Raw genomic sequence first — 20,690 nt, 5'->3', positions numbered from 1 at the left:
TCTGTTTCCGACCACCGCCATCTGTGCGACGATGGTTGCAACAATACTCTTGACACTCATATCGACTCTCGCCGCTCTCTCGCCTTCCGTTGCAATTGTCCCCGAGCCCGCCTGGAATGGTCACACGACACCAGACTCCGTAACTCCTGCCACCTTCACACCATACTATGTCCCACCTGGAGCAAAGTCCTACGACTCAAGCTCTCCTCTCATTCATTACTCAAAAGGCTGGCAAGAAGTCTTCTCATCAGCTCACGTCGGCAACTCTTTCCGTCAAGCGAACCAACTCGGCGCTTACCTCTTGTTCACGTTCTCTGGCACCGGTATCGAAGCGTTTGGACCATGCGACGAGCTTCAGGGAATGGCAGCCGTGTATATCGACGGGAAACTTGTCCGTATGGTCAACGGAGCATGTCCAAACACCAGACGACTAGTGCAACAACGCCTGTTTTGGGTCTTCGACTTATCGCCCGGAAAACACACCATCAAGCTCGTCAACGCTGCTGTCCGTGCCGGATCCAACCACGCAACTTTGAGCTTTGACGCTTTTGTCGTTACTCTTGGCCAAGCACCAACCGCCCGTGAACTGAGTCGTGACTCGCTTCCTCCGGCCACACTCCAAACCAAATCGTGGGCTTTGGAACAGAAAGGGTCAACCGGAGTCAACGCGATGCAACTTGTGGTGATATCTCCTAGCCACGCGCTTATTGTCGACAAGGTCGAGCACAACCCGTTGACTATCGATGGCCATCCTGCTTGGGCAGCATTGTACAATCTCGAGAACCACAGCGTCACTCCCTTGTCTCTCAAGTCCAATTCCTTCTGCGCTGGCGGTACTTTCCTCAGTAACGGTACTCTGATCAATGTCGGAGGCAACCCGGTTGTCGAAGACAAGACGTCGGCTGCTGATTTTGGCGATGTGAACGGGCTTCAAGCGATTCGCATTTTCCAACCATGTATTTCTCAATCTGTCGAAGGCTGCGCTATCTACGAAAATCCTCAACGAATTCGAATGGCTTCTCCTCGTTGGTACAGTACTGTGCTGCGAATCGACGACGGCAGTGCGATGATAATCGGTGGCTCTAAGAAGGGAGGCTGGATCAATAATGCGACCACAAACAATCCTACAATCGAGTACTACCCTCCCAAATCAATTCACGGCTCCAAGGGTTTGCCGATTGCGTTCCCGTTTTTAGAAGACACGCTCAATGCCAATCTGTTTCCTATCGCCTTCGCCCTTCCTGATGGCACCATTTTCGTGGCCGCCAACACACAAGCTATGATATACGATTGGTCAAAAAACTCGGCGCACCACCTTCCTCCAATCCCCAACGGCATTCGAGTCACATATCCTATGGCGGCAACTGCTGTGCTTCTCCCATTATCTCCTCAAAATCACTACACGCCTGAAGTCCTCATATGTGGGGGTTCAAATGTCGACGATCGGAAACCAGGCTACGAAATATCCTCCCAAAACCCTGCCTCAGCGCAATGCATCAGAATGGTCTTGAACGATGAAGGAATCAGCCGAGGATGGGAAGTGGAGTCGATGCCTGAAGCTCGTTTGATGCCTGACGCAGTTCTCCTGCCCACTGGACAAGTTGTCATTGTCAATGGCGCTGGTACGGGTATCTCTGGCTATGGCAATGTTCGTAATCAAGTTGGCCAATCGAACGCGGACCATCCGGTGTTGACGCCTGTCCTCTACGATCCATCCGCCCCCCACGGGTCTCGTTTTTCGCGCTCAGGAATGCCTACCAGCAATATACCTCGGTTGTATCACAGTGTTGCAACCTTGACCCCTCGGGGCGATGTTATGATCGCTGGTAGCAACCCCAATCTGGACCGGAGCGAACTCAAGTATGGAACGGAGTATCGAGTCGAATGGTTACGGCCCCCATACATGTCCATGGCTCGTCCTCAGATCGTCAAAGGGCCAAAGCAGGTTCTTTTCGGTCAAACGGTAGAATTAACCGTCGGGCTAGCGACAAAGTCCTCTTCTAAAATCAAAGGTGCGGTTATTGAGCAACTACCTAATTTGGATCTAACTTGGTCTCCAGTCGCATTAATGGACTTTGGCTTTGTCACACACGCAGTCCACGCCAACTCCCGGCTGGTTTATCTTGATTTCAAACTTCCGGAGGACGGTGACCGGCTTAGTATTGTTGGCCCGCCTAGCGGAAAAGTCTATCCGCCTGGCCCTGGTTGGATCCATATTGTGGTTGATGGTGTCCCCAGCGAGGCCCTGCATGTAATGATTGGCGATGGCAAGGATCCACAAGTGGATGATGCCGCTTTGAAAAAGTGCGGTGTCTCCTTCTCGTATTGTGGTACTTTTGCTGACGATGATTCACAGTGTACTGGAGAACACAAGCACAAATCCTAACGAACGAGTGAAAGCTGGTGATGCGGAGTAGGTGGAGGAGCCAACGTTCGATACCCTTTCTATACCCATTTGAAGATGTCCATACCTGATCTAGCTTTGTAACTTACTCTCGCACATCCTAATCGCATTTTGTTCTCGTTGACACAGCAATCGGAGTTGATTGGAGTACTGAAGAATATAGAATGGGGCTATAAGGCACGCTGGCGCATGCGCGAGGCAACAGTGCGTAAACCTGCATAAACTTTTCCAGGAGGGGAGCCAAGGATTAAAGAGACGATTGCGTCTCGCGCTATCTTGATGTTTTGGAAGGAACCCATGATGTGTATTTTACTGCGAGGGAGAGTCAACAACACGTTTAGACGGCCAAGGCAACTCACGTGTCGGCAAGGACAATACGCGTCCTGCTGGCATTCTCGATTGTGAATTTGGTTTTGCCGTCTTGACCAGCGATGCGGCCTGCGATGGAATGAGTTTGGTGGTACGAATAAATCAAAAACGAGGCAGACCAATGGCACGAGAAAGGTGGTCGCCTTGGAGTGTCTTGACGTCCTTGATTTCGAACGAGTCGAGGTAGAGGTCGTCTAATCGGAGCAGGGCGATGGCATCCTAGATGATCTTGTCAGTTCTCTCCGTTGTAGGCTAGGAAGGAAATGAGGCACATTGATGTCGAAACCCAAGGCGAATGCTTTCACAAAATCGGCGCCTTTCTGGAGGGCACCGATGTCTTTGGTAGCTTTGGATGTCTGGAAAACGTTAGGAATGAGAAGTATAGTATGGTCGATTTAACACACCCGTGCTTCGACACATCTCCTTTGGACGTTCATGCGCACTTGCAGACCCAGGATCTCCGTCAGCGGCCCAAATATATTGATCCAGTCCTTTTTCAAAGGCGTCATGCGATGTGGGGGTATTGGTATGCGACGGGTTTCTGATTTGAGAGCAGTTTTTTCTGCGCTGGCGGGGAGAGCGGAGAAGGTCGGGGCGCCAGTTGGTGCGGCCAATGGCTCCGGATCTAACATGAGGTCGTCTTCATCGTCGTCGTTCTGGATCGGTGGCGGGGGTTGGGCTGGGGAGGAAGTGGAAGCTTCAGGTTCGCCATCTGAGTCCACCCCAGCCATATCGGCATCGTCTGTGGGTAGTTTGGGGGCCTTCTTCTTGGACTCTCGTCTTCTGTTTTTGCGGGCGGGGGCTGCGGGCTGGGCGACGGCGACCATGGCTGCGAAAAAAATCTGAAAGTCACGAGGTCCGCGGCCGAAAGGGGTTACTATCACTTATCCCTTATCTCTCCACTGGCTTATCTCGTCTGCGCCTGAATGCTGTTGTCTTATCCGTTTCTCTCATGCGATTGTTGCCCCGGGAAGAGGCAAAGTTACTGCTTCACCAGGTCTGTCACCGTCAACACTTGTTTGCGCCTATTCATCGATTATAGACAGGCTCTCTTGCCCAGAAACGTCTCGCCCGTGGCGTGCGGTTAAACCAGACTGAGGCTGTCGCATTGATAGCGTCTCAGCTACAGGAGTTCATTCGTGATGGACGTCATTCCGTAGCCCAGCTTATGCAGCTCGGGAAAGAAATGCTCGGTCGTCGTCATGTCCTACCCAACGTCCCCAGCTTGCTCCATGAAATCCAGGTCGAGGGCACGTTCCTAGACGGGTGATTATTATCGTCATCCACTCTACCTCTCCTTTTTCTCTGATGCGCCATGCAGTGTCTTTCTGGTCACCGTCCACGACCCTATTTGCACGGAGTCTGGCAACCTTACGAATGCGCTCTATGGCTCATTCCTCCCCTCCCCTTCCGACGACCTCTTCCCCATATCAGATGTCTCTGAATACCTCCACGAAAAAATGCCCGGCGCTATCATCGCCCGTCCAGAGGCTATTGTCCTCAACCAGGGTCGCGAGCGCGTGAAGTTGAAAGTGACGAATAATGGGGATCGTCCAATCCAAGTGAGTTTCCAACTCGCGATAAAGACGGCCCTCAAGTTCATTAGATTGGGTCGCATTATCACTTTATTGAGACAAACTCGGCCATGTCCTTCGATCGAGGCAAGGCATACGGAAAACGACTGGACATCCCAGCCGGCACTGCGGTCCGCTTCGAGCCTGGTGATACCAAGACCGTAACGCTGGTCTCTATTGCAGGAGCGAAAATAATATCCGGAGGAAACCGTTTAGCGTCTGGAGTATATGACCCTTCGAGGACAGACCAAATAGTCAGCGACCTAGTCCAGAAAGGCTTTGGCTACGCGCCGCAACCGGGCGCGTTGGAGGTTACTGTGGACGCTGAAATTGCCAGGGAGGCTTATATTTCAATGTTTGGTCCCACGGTCGGCGATCGGGTGCGACTGGGAGACACGGCGCTTTGGGTTGAGGTCGAGCACGACGAGGTAAGCTGGTAGTTCATCCCACGTCATTGCAAACCTGAAATTTTGTAGACGGTTTATGGAGATGAAGTCAAATTTGGTGGAGGTAATTATCGGACTCGCTACTGCATTTTTCGTTTCTAAATGCGTGACCAGGCAAAACGATTCGAGAAGGAATGGGACAGGCCACAAACCGCCCAGCTTCGGAAACCCTTGATCTCGTTATAACCAATGCACTCATCATCGATTGGTCTGGCATCTACAAGGCATGTTTGGCACAAGTTGTTCTGCAGAACCCTAAATATTCTTAAGGCTGATATCGGTGTCAAAGACGGGCTCATAGCAGGAATCGGCAAAGCCGGTAATCCAGATGTTATGGCGAATGTTCATCCATCACTGGTTATCGGGTCTTCGACGGAAGTTATTGCTGGAGAAAAACTTATCGTCACTGCTGGCGCTATTGACGCCCATATCCACTTTATTTGCCCTCAACAAGTGGAGGAAGCCCTTGCGTCAGGGACTACCACTATGATTGGTGGCGGCACTGGACCAAGCGCAGGGACAAACGCCACGACTTGCACCTCAAGTCCGTTCTATATGCGACACATGCTTGCCGCTACCGATGGGCTTCCGCTCAATTTTGCCTTCACGGGCAAGGGCAACGATGCTGGCCCGACTGCCTTGGAAGACATTATCAAGGCAGGCGCTGCTGGACTGAAGTTGCACGAAGATTGGGGTACGACTCCGGCGACTATCACGACTGCCCTTGATGTTGCGGATAAGTATGATGTTCAAGTCCGTGTTGAACCATCTTGTTCTCTATGCTATACTGATTGCTATTCCAGGTCAATATCCACACTGACACCTTGAATGAGAGCGGTTTTGTGGAAAGTGAGTCAAGACATCTGTGTTTGAAAACCTCTAAATGGTAACAGCCACTATCGCGGCATTTGGCGGACGGACTATCCACACATATCATACTGAAGGCGCAGGTGGTGGACATGCGCCGGACATCATTGTTGTCTGTGGCCTGTCAAATGTCATCCCATCGTCGACGAATCCGACCCGACCGTTCACCAAAAACACGCTCGACGAGCATCTTGATGTACTCGTTGTCCTACACTTTCTGCTGTTCACACTGACACCCTTCAGATGCTCATGGTCTGTCACCATCTTGACAAGTCGATACCAGAAGACCTAGCATTTGCCGAGTCACGGATTCGGGCAGAGACAGTCGCCGCAGAGGACGTGTTGCACGACATGGGCGCGATTTCGATTATCAGCTCTGACTCGCAGGCAATGGGGCGTGTTGGCGAGGTTGTCAGTCGGACATGGCGGACAGCGAGCAAGATGCGGGAATTCCGGGGACCATTGACCTCCCTTGGTGATGGAGAGGGTAAAGATAACGCCCGCGTCAAGCGATATGTGGCCAAGTATACTGTCAACCCGTTAGTTGCTATCTTGTTTGTTGATCGTGTTGCTGATTATCTTTAGGGCAATCGCACAAGGCATGAGCCATTTGATTGGGCAGGTTGCAGTCGGCACACTCGCCGATCTCGTGCTATGGAAACCGGAGAACTTTGGCGCGAAACCGGAGATGGTGCTTAAGTCCGGTGTCATTGCGTGGTCGCAGGTCTGCTCTTCATATTTTTTGGGGAGAAAAGCAAAATCTAACTGAACTTGCAGATGGGCGATGCTAATGCATCGATACCCTCCGTGCAGCCGTTCTTCGGCAAGCCGATGTGGGGCGCCAAAGCGGGGTCGGCAGCGCTGAATTCTGTTGCATTTGTGTCGCAGTTGTCAATCTCGAGCGGGACTGTCCAGTCGTATGGGCTAGCCAAACGGGTGGAGGCGGTCCGAAATTGTCGGGCGGTGGGGAAGAAGGACATGAAGTGGAATGACGCCACTCCGACGATGAAGGTTGACCCGGAGACGTATGAGGTTAGGGCGGATGGGGAGCTAATGGATGTTGGGCCGGCGGAGAGTTTGCCGCTTGCGAGGGTATATAATTTGTTTTGAGGTAGTAGACAACCAAATGTATTTGTTCTCTCATCGGGGTTTCGCGCGACCCGGGCTAATGTTTTTTGTGAGCAATCAGCCGGGTCCACGTGACCGAAAATTACCTTATTTGGTAGTTGAGAATTTTCCCGGAATCCAGGATTGGACCTTGATTTCTGCTATAAAAGTCCAGCTTTGGGTGCCCTTTTAAACCCCGTGGTTTCCCGCAGAGTTAGCCAGTCTCCACGATGTGATAGCAACTTGTCAATCGTTAATTTAGGCCGGTCTACATCTGTCCGGGAGCAGCGCCGGCGCCCAAGGTATAAGAACGTCGAGTCTTGGCTGGTGGTACCCATCGCTGCAACTTGCTCCTCCACCCTGTCCATCCACCACTTGCAGTCTAGGCGCTGTCGGAGAAACCCCGGGTTGGTGAGCGTGCCGATGGGTTGATGTCGAGGGACTGAATTGGGCCTGAGAACAACAACCAAGATCACTTGCAACTTTCACGAGCACGATGAGCGGACGGGTCGGCGGTCGCCAGGCAATGTCGGAGCTCAAGCTGCGGAGGGTGCGCTGCTATGCGTTGGATGTCGAGTGGTGACTTATCGGCGGGCAGATAGTCGAGCATAACCAGCGGTTGAGGGAGGATTTGGCACGGCCAAGGGTACGGGTCAGCGAGGCGAGCGCAAGGTGCGTAGCTTCCTTCGCGTATGAGGAGAGGTTTGACGCGCTCTGGCAGTCTTATCCGGTATTGCAAAACGACAAAGGACCATCTTGTCCCGTCAGTTTGGGGGCCAGTTGGGCGGGCGGAGGTGAGTGACGAATTTTATGTTACTCTACGCGACTGACGGGTCGAATGTTAGGATCCATACGGCGCGCAGACGAAAGGGTGCCAATGCTCAGTCCAGTGAACCCGTCCCCGTCTCTATTTTTCTACGTATGCTTATCGAGGACTCTGGAATGTAAAATATCGCTCTGTACTTTTTTATGGTAGCCCTAATAGACGCTGATTGGTCGATTGTCATTGGAGGTCCTCCATCGCGAGCAGTTTCCAAGCCAACGGCGCAGTCTAGCTTGGAGCAAACAGAACCCCCGTTTTACTTAGCACGGCCTGCGAGTGTCTGAAACGCTTAGAGCTTGTTGAGAAAGTCGGCGACACCGCCCTCGTTCAGCGCGCCGACAAATTGGCTCAGCGGTTTTCCGCCCTGAAACGCCACCACGGTGGGGATAGCGCGTACCTAGGTCGTAATATTTTTAATCTACGGCTGATTTTTTATTTTTAGGCTGTACCTTGTATTCTTGGGCGAGGGCGACGCCGCCAGCTTCTTCGTTGTCAATGTCAACGGTGATGAGGTCCAGCGGCTTCCCTGAGCCGGTCGTGCGCTCGGTAGTCAGCTTATTGAGAATGGGGGACAGAGCGTGGCACGGTCCACACCAGCTATGATGATGGGTCAGCACGGATTTGGACGGCAGTAGGCATGTTACTCACTCTGCATGGAAATCAACGAGAACAACTCGGTCTGTCGAACTTTGGAGCACGATCTTGTCGAAGTCCTGGATCGAGATTGAGCGAAATAACCAATGAACAGCCGCGGCAGTTGGATAGCCTCACAGTCTTGGAACCGTTGATGTAACGTTCCCTGCAGCGAGAAGACGAGTGTAAGCCAGCTATTGAGGCCGGTGTGCGCTGGAATAGACGGCGGAGAGCGTGGCCACGTAGCGGAAGCATATTGGGAGTCGCCATAGCAGATATAATTAGCAGACGGACGGAGATGATGACGAGTTGGAACTTGATGGTGATGCGACATGTCACACTTTGGGGTTCATACAAATACCATGGCCGTCCAATTGCCGTCCTGTCTCCCCTTCAACGCTTCTTCTCCCAGCAGGCTTTTTCGTTTCTTTTTTGCAGCAGAGCAGAGTGCGTCCCTCTTCTCCGATTGCGATCGCCGGCTGACGCAAGAGCAGGCTCAAGTTTCAACGACCCATTATCTGAACACCAACTTTCCTTAACCCGACTCGCCTGCTCATAATGCGTTTCTCTCTTGTTGCTGCTGCTACACTCCCCGTCCTCGCCTCCGCTGCGGACATCCTTGTCCAAGTGGGCGCCGGAGGCAAGGTATGGACCCAGAAAAGCTTCCGCTTGTCATCTGAGATGGACACCAGCTCGCCTTCTCGCCCACGAACATCACCGCCCAAGTGTGAGTGGCGGCCGCCCTGCGTCAATTCGTCTCGATGACTGACTGTCTGTCTATCAGCGGTGACACGATCCACTTCCAATTCCAGGTATGCCCTCTCACTCTTCATTATCATTCCTGACGCCGCCCCAGGGCAAAAACCACAGTGTCACGCAATCGACCTTTGGCAAGCCCTGTGAGATCCAGACGACCCCGGCCCAGGGTATCGACTCGGGCTTCCAACTCGTCCCTGCCAATGCAACGGAGCTGCCGGAGTGGAGCGTCACCATCAACAACGACACCGCTCCGCTGTGGTTCTTCTGCGCCCAGACCATCCCCGCAAACCACTGCCAAGCGGGTATGGTCTTCTCTGTGAACGCAAAGCCCGATAGCGAGAAGTCGTTTGCTGCGTACCAGGTGGGCATTATGGGTTTGTTTGAGACTGGACTAATTTCTGGTAGGCTCTCGCGATGAGTGGTAATGCTGCTGCAGGTGAGCCACTATCATACAGAAAAGAATGCCCTTACTGATCTGTCTTGTAGCTCCCGGTGGTGGTGCAGGTTTGTTAGACGTGTCGGAAATAACTTGTTCTTATCTTCCTTTCCAGCTCCTAGTGGAGCGCCTGCTGCTCCAGGCGCTCCTGGTGGTGCACCCGCTGCCCCCGGCGCGTCTTCCGCCGGCGCTGACTCAGCTCAGGCTGGACTACCCACTGGTGCTCCTGGTAAATTAACTGTCGCACCCAAGATAATTTCTGACAAACCCTTTAGCAGGTCTCCCAGGTCAAGGCGGCGCCGCTCCTTCCGGTCCTGATGCAGCAGCCGCACTCACCTCAGGAGGTGCCCCAGGTGCCCCATCCCCGTCGCCGTCAGGCAACACAACTGGCGCTGGCTTTGCGTTGGCTGCTTCGCCGGTGCACTTCCTGGCGGCATTTGGTCTTGCCGCTGGGCTCTTGCTGTAAGCATGACGAGGAGAGCGTAGCGTAGATCCCGCATTAGTTACTGACCTCGGTGCTCGGTTAATTATTTTCACGGACAAAATAATGTACTGGTTTACACACGCAAATCTCGCATATTCACACGACGGCAAGCGCTGGGTCTCGGCTAAATCTCCAGCGAAACTCGGGTTGACTTGGAATTCCATAGGCTTTCGTGCGTGAATTTGGGCACGACTTATTGAGCAATGGGGTCAAAGAATCTTGAAGCTGCAAGCTACGATCGACGTTGATGACGGAATTCACTGTCAGCTCGCGCATGTGTAAGCATGACGTTGGCTTTTCCCTGCTCGTCATGTCCTTTGTGCGGTCATACAGACTTATTCAGAGTTTCGACGACTGGATTACCAATCCGTAGTGTTTTAAGCAGAGGCAACTCTAGTCACAACCCCCACCATGCCCACGGCCCCGAACTCGTCCAGCTCCAGCTCACGCACTGCCAGTGCTGCTGCCGCCCTAATAGAGCAGCGATGGGTGTACAGGACACTTGCGATGCAGCGGTTCAACCTGACCGCGGAGGACATGGAGAGCATCCCGATCCGGGCGCGGGTGCCCAACCCACATGACCCGGACATGGAGGCGATCACGTACAGCGAGCGCGCGGTGGAGGAGAAGTGCTGGGCGCTGGGGAAGGCGCTGGGCGTTGTCCAGGAGGTTGACGAGGACCTGCCGCGGCTGGCAAAGCGGAGGGGGCGCTATATTCTCCGCACGGCGGCTTGTAATGCCTTCAATGTGAGTTGCAGTTACTAACATAGTATTCACTACTGACGGAAAGCAGCTGGAGGCGTGGCAGCTGGACCGCATCAAGCCTTTCCGGGAGGAGCTCAACCCCCACAACGCGTCGGGCGGCAAGATGCGCTTCTACAACGTCTGTGATGTCAAGGTGCGTGGTGACGACTTCTCACACTGAGCAGTCGACTGACACGGGCCGGGAGATGTTGGCGGGTATCTATGGCGCTACATACCCCCCCTCCGTGGAGACGTTCGACGATGAGGAATACGAAGCCTACTTCTACGGCTACGACCATGCTGACAACTACGGCTATTCTGATAACGACAACGACGACGACGACAATTCCGACGATGCTGAGGAATCCGAGGATTATTACGACTCTGACGACGAATAGCGGCAGACCCATACCCAAGACTGGTTACTTCGTTCTACCAGTGAGGAAGCGTGTTTTACTATAATACTATGAACCCCAACTACTATACCATCTATTGTATCTTCACCAAGTAAAACTCAGAGTGCACCTTCAACGGAGTTGGAGAAATGGATCACCGTGCACGGCACCTCGAAGTGCTGTCCAATACATTGCCCCGAATCTTCTATCTTTCGACGCCAATCTTCTCTCTTCAACGGCGAAATCAGACTGACTCATCTCCGTGCTTTGACATGGTCCGTTGTCAGATCTCCCGTTTCCCGTTATCTTTGCCTGGGAGTATATAAGGCGCAGCGCTGTTCTCTTGTGAAACTCGGAGGTGACATCATTTGCAAATCCCCGTTCCGTTGTGAGACAACTCTGCCCGTAACCACGACCATGCCCAAGGCCCCGACCGCCCCGCGCACCTACCAACGAGCTCGGCGCGGGCCACGGAGCTCGGCGGCCCCGGAGCCGCAGCCGCCGCCGTGGCTGTACAAGAGCCAGGCGATGGCCAAGTACCACCTGACCGAGGCGGAAGTGGACGCTGTCCCGGTGCTCGTGACCGAGACCGACCCCTACAACGGCCAGCCGGTGGCCAAGTACGCGGAGGCGGCGGTGGTGAGGCAGTGCTGGGCGCTGGGGCGGGCAATGGGGATCCGGCAGACGGACAACCGGTTCGTGTCGTGGCTCGCGGAGAAGAAGGGCGCGAAGATCATGCGGACGAAGGCGATTGAGAAGTACAAGGTAAGTTGCTTGTTGCTGGAAAGGCAGGCTAGAGGCTGGTAGGTCAAGGCGTGGCAGCTGGACCGCATCAAGCCGATGGACGAGCAGACGAACCGCCGGAATGGTTGATGGCATTATTATTCAGTTCATCTTCTGTACTCTTTACTGCTTTGTTATCTTAGAGGGTGTCTTCAGTTGGTGGATTAAGAGCAAGAGCAACGGCATTTGCAGTGGCCTTCCGCAGCCCCACAGGCTCCCCAAGCTCTGACTTCCGGCTGATGATCTCCTCCATCATTCTCACAAGGTCGGCATCAGTGTACAGGCATGTCTTCTGCTTGCTGTCGGTGTCTTCCACGGCGCCAGTCTCTTTTTTCTTCCGGCCCATCGACGGAGGACAGGTGATGTAATGATTTGTGACTATAAGTGACATGCGTTACAATCTAGTGACGAGAATCCAGATTCTCGCGAGAATCGCAGCGGATTCTCGTTCCCGAACGAGCTCTTAGACTAGTCAGGCAATGTCAGGGCCCGAACTCGGGTTGGAAAAATTAGCATAAAAGTACTACGGGGAGAAGACGAATACATCAAGTTTCCTTCGGGGTCGCGTCTTTGAATGGCCCTACACGATACCACACCGGGTCCCCCAGCACATCATCAGGGTCGTCGACGTACGGAAGATAGAACGCCTCGAGCGCCTCTCTTGCCATGCGCACTTGGAGACAGTCGGGGGTGAGGTCGAACGGGTGCAGGTTCGTCTGGGTTATAAAGTACATGTGGCGCCGGTCTCCGTCGCACAGGATATTGGTCATCACGTAGGGCTCCCCGATGCTGCCCGCCTCGTCAGCCGGGGGAACCAGCGAAAGGACAGCGCCACACACCTTTCTCGCACCGCATGCTTCGCCATCGTCGCGTGCCAGCACTTCTCGTAGTGCGTGTCGACGGCCGGGAACTGGTGGTCGATGATGTCCAGCTTGTTGTTGTGCACCCTCCACGCGAGTATGTAGAACGGGGTCTGGCCACGAGCCTCGACCTGCTTAACGCGGGGCGGAGGCTGGGCGAAAGGGAGGGTGGCAGGGAACCTACGTACAAAAAAGCGGTTAATGTTGATGAACGGACACGGGAGCCGCTGACCTACAATGTCTTGATGCGTCGGGCCATGGTGGGTGTGGTTAAAAGGAGAGTTGGAAGCTTACCATGTGACCGCTCCCAGTTGATCGGAAAGGCGCTTGTGCATAGTGCGTGCCTGTGTGTGTGCGTCAGCAAGGATACAGTCTTCACCTGTTTTCATCAGGAAATTTGCAGCATCCTGATGTGCGTTGGCGAAGCTGGCCAACGCACATCAGCTGGTGAAGTGTTGGCCGACGCTGGCCAAGCTGCACCGTGTTGGTAGGGCGGTGGCCAGCGGCGGACCAGCGTGGTGCAGCTTGGCCAGCGTCGGCCAACAGTTGGCCAGCTGATAGCCAGCAGCACCTCAAATGGGTGTGAGCGGGAGCGTAGTAAATGGCAAATGGGATAGTGTTGATGTATATTAGTGTGGGTATTGTAAAGCCGGCTAGATAACATATCGCGAGACGTCACACATGTGACGTCTCGCGTCTATCCTCTCTCTCAAACCACCATGCCCAACACACTGTATTTGGAGGACCTCGATGCCGATGTCCCTTCATCGCAACCTGATGAATACGATGCACTCATCTGGAGCAGCGACACGAACACCAGCGATCCACGCGTTGACACGAACACCGACAGTGTGGGAGTGGGAGCCAAAGAAGATGTACGCGCGTATGGCCTTCTGAATGTTCCTTGACCCATCTTCTCTCAGCAGGACTCAGATGACAATCTGACATTCATCGAGCGCTGGTTCAAAAACAACCCTGTCCTCCGGGTTACCAGAGACGGCCACAAATGCAGAGTGCCCCGGCCTCAGCCCAAGGTGCGTGCTAGTACAACGATGTATTCCAGCTTAAAACATTCATAGAAATTGCATCCGGACCCTGAGTTGGAGAGATTTCGGGCTGTAGTCCTAGCACGCTCTCGTCAGACAAAACGTGTACGGCTTAAACAGAGGATCCATGTTCTGGATAAGAAAATGGCTGCGGCGAAGCGGGAGAGGAAAATATTGTGTCGTATCTTGTCGCAAGCTCAATAAGATATATTTCAACTTGAAGAATCTACTTCCATTTCAGAATCACTCTCCTCCTCCTCATTGAAATCTGCCATCTTCTCATCGGAATCATAGTCAGATTCCCGCGACTCGTCAGAGTCAGAGCCGCTGATGTTATCATCTGAGTCCGAGTTTTCCGCAATGCCCTCAACACTCTCGTTGGGGTCGTCTTCCTGATCCTCGACTGTGAGCTCACCATGCCCTGCATCCAAATGTCCTATCCCACCACCCACGTATCGCATCACCATGTCACGATCGACAAAACTAATAATTGTTTAGAATTTGGTAAGTTAAATTGTTAAGAAATCACTGACATGCCAACGTAAAAAGCTTCCCAGTCACTTGTCTCGTTTGGGAATCGGGCAGCGGTCGTTGACTTGGTTTGAAGGAGCTCTGATGTACGGCCACGGCGGAATACTGGCATAAGGTGGGCGCCACGGACAACATGCTCAGGGTCCAGGAAGCCAAATGCATATGGATCGGTGTCGGGAACGAACCCCATGACAGGCAGACGGCCTTCGCGAAGTCCCGAGGTGTATCCAGGCTGGTCTCCCAACCAACGAACCCATAAGAACTCCATCCGTACTGGCCGTGTACGATCTGTGGCAGTGACACGGGAGACGGTTGCATTAAGAATGCCCAGAACTTGAGCATACCAGTATGGATGAGCACCGCGTTGATGGGCGTTGGGATGCAAGAGCACCTCCGACACCAGTGAATCTAACTGCGCGGACGATTTGGTGGTATGCCCGTTGTTCTGCCAATCAAGCAGCAGCGAGGCTGAGGTATTGAGACGATTCATTGGTGGGACCGGAAGATTGGCGGGCTGGTGCGGGAAACCGCCAGCTTCATTCGCGGGAGCAAAATAGTTGCAGAGATCGTCAAGACCAAGCAGAGTGTCGGGGTCGTATGTCGGACGGTGTAGATACGACCGCCAGAGCCCAAACTTATTCACCGCTGTTCGGAATGTGTCACGAACAATGAGATGAACACGACGCTGGGGCATCGGCTCAGGCTGACGTTGCGCCGTGGCAGGCAAGTTGTCTGCTGGTGCCAGATTGGTCGGCAGTTCCTCGCGATAGCGTCCCGGAAGGCGGATTGTTCGTTGGGGACGACCTGTTGCAGTGACAGCAGGTGTAGGCGGTTGTAAGACCAGCGCTGGTGGCTGACTTGATGCTTGCGTTGTCGGAATCGCATTGGGCGCTGTTGCTGGGCTCTCCAACTCGGCGTTGGGCAGTCCTAGTGTTTCGCAGGCCGGCTGATGAGCCACCAACTCCTCCTCCACTTCCAGCTCTCTCGCCCCGATGTCCGGTATGTGCATGTTTGCTTCGATGACAGGAGAAGGTGGAGATTGAGATGCTGATGCAGGATTGGTGAGCGGAATCGCCTGGCGGTCAAGCTAAACAGAGCATATATCAGAACCAATGCTAGGAAAATGTGTAAAGAGAACTGACTGGTACTCCGCGTTGGCCTCGACCTCGGCCCCGTCGTTGTCGACTGGGAAGTGTTGGGCCAATTGGTGCAGTAGTTTGATTATCGCCGCCGCCCAGAGTCGAAATCATGTTGATGTAGGCAGCGCAATTCACTGTATGACGGCTCAGAGCCGCCTCGCTGAGGCGTGTTTCGCCACAGACGCAAGAGAGAACCATGATCAGAACGATACAGAAAGTGAATATGAGTCGGCTGCCTGTGTAGATGTGTGTCGTGCAGCCTGTGTTTACTGCCATCTGGGGCGCAACACAGTCGAAAGGTGTTGCAGTCGTCCGAGTTGCCGCCAACAGTATCTTGTCGTCGTCGTTAGTTTCAGGAGCCAGTAGGATAGGGGGAAGAGTATCAAATTTCATTCTGCGGTACGATCACATGCATTACAAGCTGTGCGCGTCGATCCTATCCTCGCGTTCCTCGATCGCAACGTGACTTGTGCCAGTTTGTTGATTCTCTTGGCCTTCAGCAAGATAAAACCAAAAGGCGATCGCTCACCGTTGTTTGCCTCTAACCCCCATCACCCCAGTGAGTTTCTCCCCCTTCGCACCACTTCTCAGTTGTCCTCCCTGCCTTACCCATCCCCAGATGCCTTCAAGCCATCGTCGCTCGTCGCCACCATCGCGCCCTCGTCATTCGTCGCCTCCATCGCAATCGCGCCATCACCGCTCATCGCCTTCCTCGCGCTCGCGCTCGCGCTCGCGCTCGCGTTCGCACTCGCGTCCGCGTTCACCAGCTCGAGGTTCTACCCGCCACACAGGAACCTCCTCACAAGGCGCTACGTCGTCGCCAAACCCTCGACCTCGGACCCCTTCTCCACCACCAACCCAGCGAGGCCGTAAACGAAAAGCGCCAGCGTAGGCCCCAAGACCCTCGCAACCCAGAAGCTAACTCCATCTCAGAGTCAAATCGGTGTCCGCCAGTGGCCGGCCTCTACGTCGTGCTGTGGCTTGCTTCGGCAACATAGCAACCATCCTTTATGACGCGCAGATGCTGGAGAAGGACCCGTATGATGACGACGAGACGATTCGGCGGATGTTTGAAGAGGAGGAGTACACCCTCGAAGAAGAAGACAAGTTTCTGGACCAAAAGCGCGCGTGAGTGGAGCTTTTGGTAGATCTTTCATCAACTTACGCACCTTGAGCGATGAACGGAACTATGAGGCCAACCTTTTACTCCACCACTTGCTCCCCGGTTTGGCTGCAAAGAAAGCCACGCTTGCTGCCGAAGACCTAAACGCGTGGATTCAGACGGTATGCATCTTCTCGTTCAAGGCCTGGCTGACCCTGTTGCTCAGGTCCAGCGTGGGGCCAACACCGGGCGGGCTGAAGACTTCGGAAAGGTCACTAAGTTGGTCGCAAATTGGATCAACGACGATATCAGCAAGAATGTGGCTGATATTTGCGCCTTCGACTACACTCCAGCCGTCTATGAGACTAATGAGCATGGAGATCAAGTACTAATAAAAAAACACGCACCATATCTTGTCCCAGACGACCGCCGTGGACGTGGGACGAAGCACGACATAACTGGCGCGCTGCTTTCGTCAGTCGAGGTTGACTGGGCAGATGAAAGGTGGTTGTCACTTCTTGTGACGCGCTTCTTACCTTTTCCCAGCACCCGACAGAAGATCGATGCTGGTCGTCAAGATTTCGCGCCCAACTACTATGTCCGCGCGCTGTATGCTGGCTTTCGCGGGGACCCTAATGATGTAGAGAAAGGCTTTCTCAAGAGCCGTTACTTGCTTCGGGTGCGTACTTTGCTCACTTGCTTCAATGTATTTGACCCATCTGCTAGACTGTCTCGGCCATCTTCCTCACCTCCACTGAGGTTGAAGATGGAGATGACGACTCTGAGAACCAGCCACCAGCAAAGAAGCCAACAAAGAAGCGCTCAAGCACGCGCAAGACCTGCGCCGAGTTAGCGGGCCTCAATGGCAAGATTACTGGACGCGCCATTGCCTATGGGGCAGTTCAGGTGCGTGTTTCTCCCTCTGCATATGGCTCCATTCTCACCTGCAACTTCAGCTCTACCTATCGCTAACTACTGTCTACCAATGGGCCGAGGTTTATGGGGGAGTTTCGCTCCCCCAAATGTACGACTTTCTGGTGGATTATTTTGAAGAGCCCGCGCCCAATTCAGCAGCCCGCAAACGCGTTGACGACCTGCTTCAGTGGTGGAACACGTACGCATCTCGCTGTCATTCATCTCTGCCTGACTTGATTCCAGGCGGCTTTTCAAAACCCACGCAGCTTCCGCGAGCACCTACCGGCCGTCCCGCAACTCGCGCGCTGCCTTACGAGCTCAACGTGCTGCCCTGGAGCCGTCAAATAGAGAATAAGCCATGTATACAGTTTTTTTTTTTTCAAATATATTGCTGTTTTATTACATTTTTGCGCGAAAATAAGTGGATTGTGGTCGAGTGGCCTCCTGCTGACTGGAGCTTGGCTCATACCCCACCAGACAGGTCAAGTCGCCACCGGTACGACCAACCACAGCCCACATGTTGAATATCTGACAAGAATATCGCCTTGCTGGTGGCAGTGTGGTGAGTGTTGGCGAAAATGAGTCGCCCTGGTGAGCACTCACTTTATGTTGGCCAAGTGGGTCACCAGCATGGCCGCGCTGGTGACGTTGGTGAGCGCTGGTCAACGTTGACCATGATAGCGCAAATTTCCTGATGTTCTTCCCTTTCATTTTTATGTAACACCTATAACCGTTGCCTAAGGTCCAAGCGGGCTAACCGGCGGCCCCGCATATGCTACGCGTGAGGACAACTCCCTTACTCCTTGTCTCTTTTACAGTCCCAATATCGTGGCGGCCGTAAACTCCCTCCGAGAAAGACGACGCGATCTTCGTGCTGGTGTAAGTTTTTAGGAACATTATAATACTTGGTATTGTGTATAGAGTAAAACTCCAACTATTTACTTACTACTCGGTCACATCACGCATACTTGTACGCGGTATATAAATGTGATTCAAAAAAAAAAAAAAATACTCGGTCACATGCAACTCTGCTCTTAACCACACCCACCATGGCAGGCGTCAGCATATTACTACAGTGGCCTTGAGTAGACCAAGTTGGCAATTGCTACATGTCAAATCGCTGCCCAAGAGCCTTCAAACTCACGACCACTCCCCTATGATTTCACCAAGAGACGCCAACACCTCGTCGTAGTCGCTCACATCCAGCCTCGAGCCCTTGCTCTCCGCGCTCGCCGGATCCCATCGTTGCGCAGGCAGCGGCATCGCAAACAGCGCTTCCACAAACGCGGCTCGGAAATCGTCGTCGCCGCATTCGCGGAAGAATTCCACGGTTTGCTGGCGCTAGCTTCCACATCGACTTAGTCTGGAGTACTATGGTTCAGTGTCACGTTCACGCCTGACTGGCAGGGAAACAGTCCTCAAACTTGGTGAGCAACAAGGGCATAGCAGGAGTGGTACTTATAGACAATCGTAGAGAATTATACCAGAGATTAGTAAAAAAAGTATATAAGTTACACCAGCGCAAAGACGCCATCGTCAGCGTCAAACGCGGCCCACAGTTCTTCGTCGTCGGCCTTGGCCTTGCACACAGCCACATCCTGCGCGATGGCTTCCCGCGCCGTGGCCGTTTCGCGCCGAATTTCCTTGACGAGCGCCTCGACGTCAGACCGCTTGTAGAAGCGCGTGGGGCCCGTCGCGTTCGCGTGTGGGTTCGGCGCGGTCCGGACCGGCGTGAGGCGGTCCAGATCAGCAGGCGAGAGCTAGCAGATGAGGTCAGCATCGGCATCTCAAGCTCGAATAAGTAAACGCACCCCCTTCGACCGCATGACCTCCTTCCGCTGCTGCACCCTGAACGCCAGCGCCCGGACCTTCGCCTCGTTGTACACGACGACCCGCTGGCGGCTGTTGCGCGGGTTGACCTCCGCGCTGAGCGGGCTGAGCTCCCCGAGGTCGCCGTCGCTCAGCCCGTATTCCTTCATCGCGTGTGTCTTGTAGATGATCTCCACCGGCCGCCGCCACCGCCCGTGGCCCGTGTAGTACGTGTTGGCGCGGCTGTACGAGGAGAAGCGGCCCATGGCAGAAGTCAACTTGCGTTTTGACAGTCTAAGGTCATGTGAGCGCAACGGAAAATGGAGAAAAAAATCGTCGATGTGGTAGTACGCAAGAAACAACAGTGTCTAGCCTAACAAATATACAATTCCGTTCTTGGTGTCCTCCTCCTGTTTGAAATAGGGGACAGCCTGAGCCCGCTTCTTCTGTGGGGTTGCGGGGACCCGGACCGCCTCCGTAGTCGCCGCTGCCACCTTTTTGGCGCGGGGCTTTCTGGGAACAGGGGCAGGGAGTTTAATCCCATAAGCCTCGGCCAACGCCTTGAATGTATTGTGTCAAACCCACTTGAAAAGTAAGCAGCCCACCTTGACATCGCAGACGTTGTAATGGCGCATCTTGGGCGCCGTGGGGCAGTGCGGGTTGGCGGGTGTGAGACAATGCTAACTCAAAAAGGAAGTCACGCCGGACCTGACGAGAATCCAGATTCTCGCGAGAATCGCAGCGGATTCTCGTTCCCGAACGAGCTCTAAGGTCGTCTACTAGTAACAAATGCGGTCATCATGAACAATGCAGACATTCAGTCGTTCGGAAATAGGTACAGATGACGATTGAAATCCCTACTGTCACAAACAAAGCCGGATCAGATGATGGGCCAACTTAATGGATGATCAAATGATCTAACTTCGTAGTGGTTGATGATGAGATCAAGTTGTATTGATAGGTATGATACAACCAGATGACTATTTCCCAGAAGGTAGGAGGGAAAAGAGAATAAAAGCGCTGGGGGCAGAAGGCCACCAGCGTCCTACTTATATACTAATTCCAGGCTGACTAATACTGACTCACTCTGACTCATACCGACTCACCCTGACTCACGTCATGACTCACTCTGACTCGGATTGATATGACTCAGTCTGAGTCATTGATGGATTGATGGATGATATCATCTAACCAAATATGGTAAGGCTGTGCTAGCCTTCGTTTGGGGTTGGTTGGTGTGATGTGGTAGAGGTTGATGATATCATCAGAAATTGATGATGGGATCAAATATGCCGCTGTCATCAGTGATCAGCCTAGAAAGTGTAACACCTACACTACTTATAATTATCGACAGTAGTATTAGAAGACTAATCCACAGTAGGGGTAGGGAAAAACGTTGTCTGGTGGTGCTCGTTCTTCTCGCAAATCCGAACATACGCTTCGATGTGCCGGAGGTAAGAAGAA

The 20,690-nt window shown here is 53.4% G+C and overlaps 13 protein-coding genes across 13 annotated transcripts; 8 read left to right on the top strand and 5 right to left on the bottom strand.

The window, feature by feature from the left end:
* Nucleotides 1–31: 31 nt before the first annotated feature.
* Nucleotides 32–2,386, top strand: MIND_01081300 (uncharacterized protein; the record flags this gene model as incomplete). The annotated part of the gene is made up of 2 exons (XM_037367386.1): nt 32–2,012; nt 2,061–2,386. 2 exons carry the CDS (start codon nt 32–34, stop codon nt 2,384–2,386), a joined length of 2,307 nt encoding a protein of 768 aa, XP_037216780.1.
* A 188-nt stretch (nt 2,387–2,574) lies between these two features.
* Nucleotides 2,575–3,609, bottom strand: MIND_01081200 (KH domain-containing protein; the record flags this gene model as incomplete). The annotated part of the gene is made up of 5 exons (XM_037367385.1): nt 3,178–3,609; nt 3,046–3,129; nt 2,893–2,992; nt 2,764–2,842; nt 2,575–2,716 (listed from the first exon to the last, which is right to left on the bottom strand). The coding sequence occupies exons 1-5, from the start codon at nt 3,598–3,600 to the stop codon at nt 2,575–2,577; spliced, it is 828 nt and encodes a 275-aa protein (XP_037216779.1). The 5' UTR covers nt 3,601–3,609.
* A 47-nt stretch (nt 3,610–3,656) lies between these two features.
* On the top strand, nt 3,657–6,770 carry MIND_01081100 (Urease; the record flags this gene model as incomplete). The annotated part of the gene is made up of 12 exons (XM_037367384.1): nt 3,657–3,770; nt 3,816–4,039; nt 4,095–4,335; nt 4,380–4,775; nt 4,824–4,857; nt 4,908–5,032; nt 5,064–5,546; nt 5,597–5,642; nt 5,687–5,856; nt 5,904–6,199; nt 6,246–6,384; nt 6,438–6,770. The coding sequence occupies exons 1-12, from the start codon at nt 3,726–3,728 to the stop codon at nt 6,768–6,770; spliced, it is 2,532 nt and encodes an 843-aa protein (XP_037216778.1). The 5' UTR covers nt 3,657–3,725.
* Nucleotides 6,771–7,263: 493 nt separating this feature from the next.
* Nucleotides 7,264–7,660, top strand: MIND_01081000 (G-protein gamma subunit; the record flags this gene model as incomplete). The annotated part of the gene is made up of 4 exons (XM_037367383.1): nt 7,264–7,317; nt 7,366–7,439; nt 7,489–7,561; nt 7,613–7,660. The coding sequence occupies 4 exons, from the start codon at nt 7,264–7,266 to the stop codon at nt 7,658–7,660; spliced, it is 249 nt and encodes an 82-aa protein (XP_037216777.1).
* Nucleotides 7,661–7,879: 219 nt separating this feature from the next.
* On the bottom strand, nt 7,880–8,493 carry MIND_01080900 (Thioredoxin domain-containing protein; the record flags this gene model as incomplete). Its single annotated transcript, XM_037367382.1, has 4 exons — nt 7,880–7,987; nt 8,040–8,187; nt 8,239–8,303; nt 8,362–8,493. The coding sequence occupies 4 exons, from the start codon at nt 8,491–8,493 to the stop codon at nt 7,880–7,882; spliced, it is 453 nt and encodes a 150-aa protein (XP_037216776.1).
* Nucleotides 8,494–8,781: 288 nt separating this feature from the next.
* MIND_01080800 (uncharacterized protein) lies at nt 8,782–9,884 on the top strand (the record flags this gene model as incomplete). Its single annotated transcript, XM_037367381.1, has 8 exons — nt 8,782–8,868; nt 8,916–8,950; nt 9,008–9,035; nt 9,080–9,343; nt 9,388–9,418; nt 9,469–9,486; nt 9,534–9,647; nt 9,694–9,884. The coding sequence occupies 8 exons, from the start codon at nt 8,782–8,784 to the stop codon at nt 9,882–9,884; spliced, it is 768 nt and encodes a 255-aa protein (XP_037216775.1).
* Nucleotides 9,885–10,295: 411 nt separating this feature from the next.
* On the top strand, nt 10,296–11,044 carry MIND_01080700 (uncharacterized protein; the record flags this gene model as incomplete). Its single annotated transcript, XM_037367380.1, has 3 exons — nt 10,296–10,649; nt 10,696–10,800; nt 10,853–11,044. Exons 1-3 carry the CDS (start codon nt 10,314–10,316, stop codon nt 11,042–11,044), a joined length of 633 nt encoding a protein of 210 aa, XP_037216774.1. The 5' UTR covers nt 10,296–10,313.
* Nucleotides 11,045–11,458: 414 nt separating this feature from the next.
* On the top strand, nt 11,459–11,914 carry MIND_01080600 (uncharacterized protein; the record flags this gene model as incomplete). Its single annotated transcript, XM_037367379.1, has 2 exons — nt 11,459–11,806; nt 11,849–11,914. The coding sequence occupies 2 exons, from the start codon at nt 11,459–11,461 to the stop codon at nt 11,912–11,914; spliced, it is 414 nt and encodes a 137-aa protein (XP_037216773.1).
* Nucleotides 11,915–12,369: 455 nt separating this feature from the next.
* Nucleotides 12,370–12,943, bottom strand: MIND_01080500 (uncharacterized protein; the record flags this gene model as incomplete). Its single annotated transcript, XM_037367378.1, has 3 exons — nt 12,370–12,613; nt 12,664–12,864; nt 12,921–12,943. 3 exons carry the CDS (start codon nt 12,941–12,943, stop codon nt 12,370–12,372), a joined length of 468 nt encoding a protein of 155 aa, XP_037216772.1.
* A 445-nt stretch (nt 12,944–13,388) lies between these two features.
* On the top strand, nt 13,389–13,934 carry MIND_01080400 (uncharacterized protein; the record flags this gene model as incomplete). Its single annotated transcript, XM_037367377.1, has 3 exons — nt 13,389–13,559; nt 13,608–13,718; nt 13,764–13,934. The coding sequence occupies exons 1-3, from the start codon at nt 13,404–13,406 to the stop codon at nt 13,932–13,934; spliced, it is 438 nt and encodes a 145-aa protein (XP_037216771.1). The 5' UTR covers nt 13,389–13,403.
* Nucleotides 13,935–13,942: 8 nt separating this feature from the next.
* MIND_01080300 (uncharacterized protein) lies at nt 13,943–15,598 on the bottom strand (the record flags this gene model as incomplete). The annotated part of the gene is made up of 3 exons (XM_037367376.1): nt 13,943–14,213; nt 14,264–15,348; nt 15,404–15,598. The coding sequence occupies 3 exons, from the start codon at nt 15,596–15,598 to the stop codon at nt 13,943–13,945; spliced, it is 1,551 nt and encodes a 516-aa protein (XP_037216770.1).
* Nucleotides 15,599–15,809: 211 nt separating this feature from the next.
* On the top strand, nt 15,810–17,772 carry MIND_01080200 (Alpha beta-hydrolase; the record flags this gene model as incomplete). The annotated part of the gene is made up of 10 exons (XM_037367375.1): nt 15,810–15,823; nt 15,877–15,959; nt 16,020–16,269; nt 16,334–16,528; nt 16,576–16,684; nt 16,729–17,006; nt 17,049–17,181; nt 17,229–17,408; nt 17,459–17,616; nt 17,661–17,772. The coding sequence occupies 10 exons, from the start codon at nt 15,810–15,812 to the stop codon at nt 17,770–17,772; spliced, it is 1,512 nt and encodes a 503-aa protein (XP_037216769.1).
* A 1,156-nt stretch (nt 17,773–18,928) lies between these two features.
* Nucleotides 18,929–19,591, bottom strand: MIND_01080100 (uncharacterized protein; the record flags this gene model as incomplete). Its single annotated transcript, XM_037367374.1, has 2 exons — nt 19,229–19,591; nt 18,929–19,177 (listed from the first exon to the last, which is right to left on the bottom strand). The coding sequence occupies exons 1-2, from the start codon at nt 19,490–19,492 to the stop codon at nt 18,929–18,931; spliced, it is 513 nt and encodes a 170-aa protein (XP_037216768.1). The 5' UTR covers nt 19,493–19,591.
* Between the last annotated feature and the right edge of the window lie 1,099 nt (nt 19,592–20,690).

This window comes from Mycena indigotica (genome assembly GCF_014461135.1).
Source record: "Mycena indigotica strain 171206Taipei chromosome Unknown Mind.scaff0009, whole genome shotgun sequence".
In the NCBI taxonomy this organism is placed as follows: domain Eukaryota; kingdom Fungi; phylum Basidiomycota; class Agaricomycetes; order Agaricales; family Mycenaceae; genus Mycena; species Mycena indigotica.
Note: the sequence above shows the minus strand (reverse complement) of the source record. Positions and strands in the feature narration are given on the sequence as shown.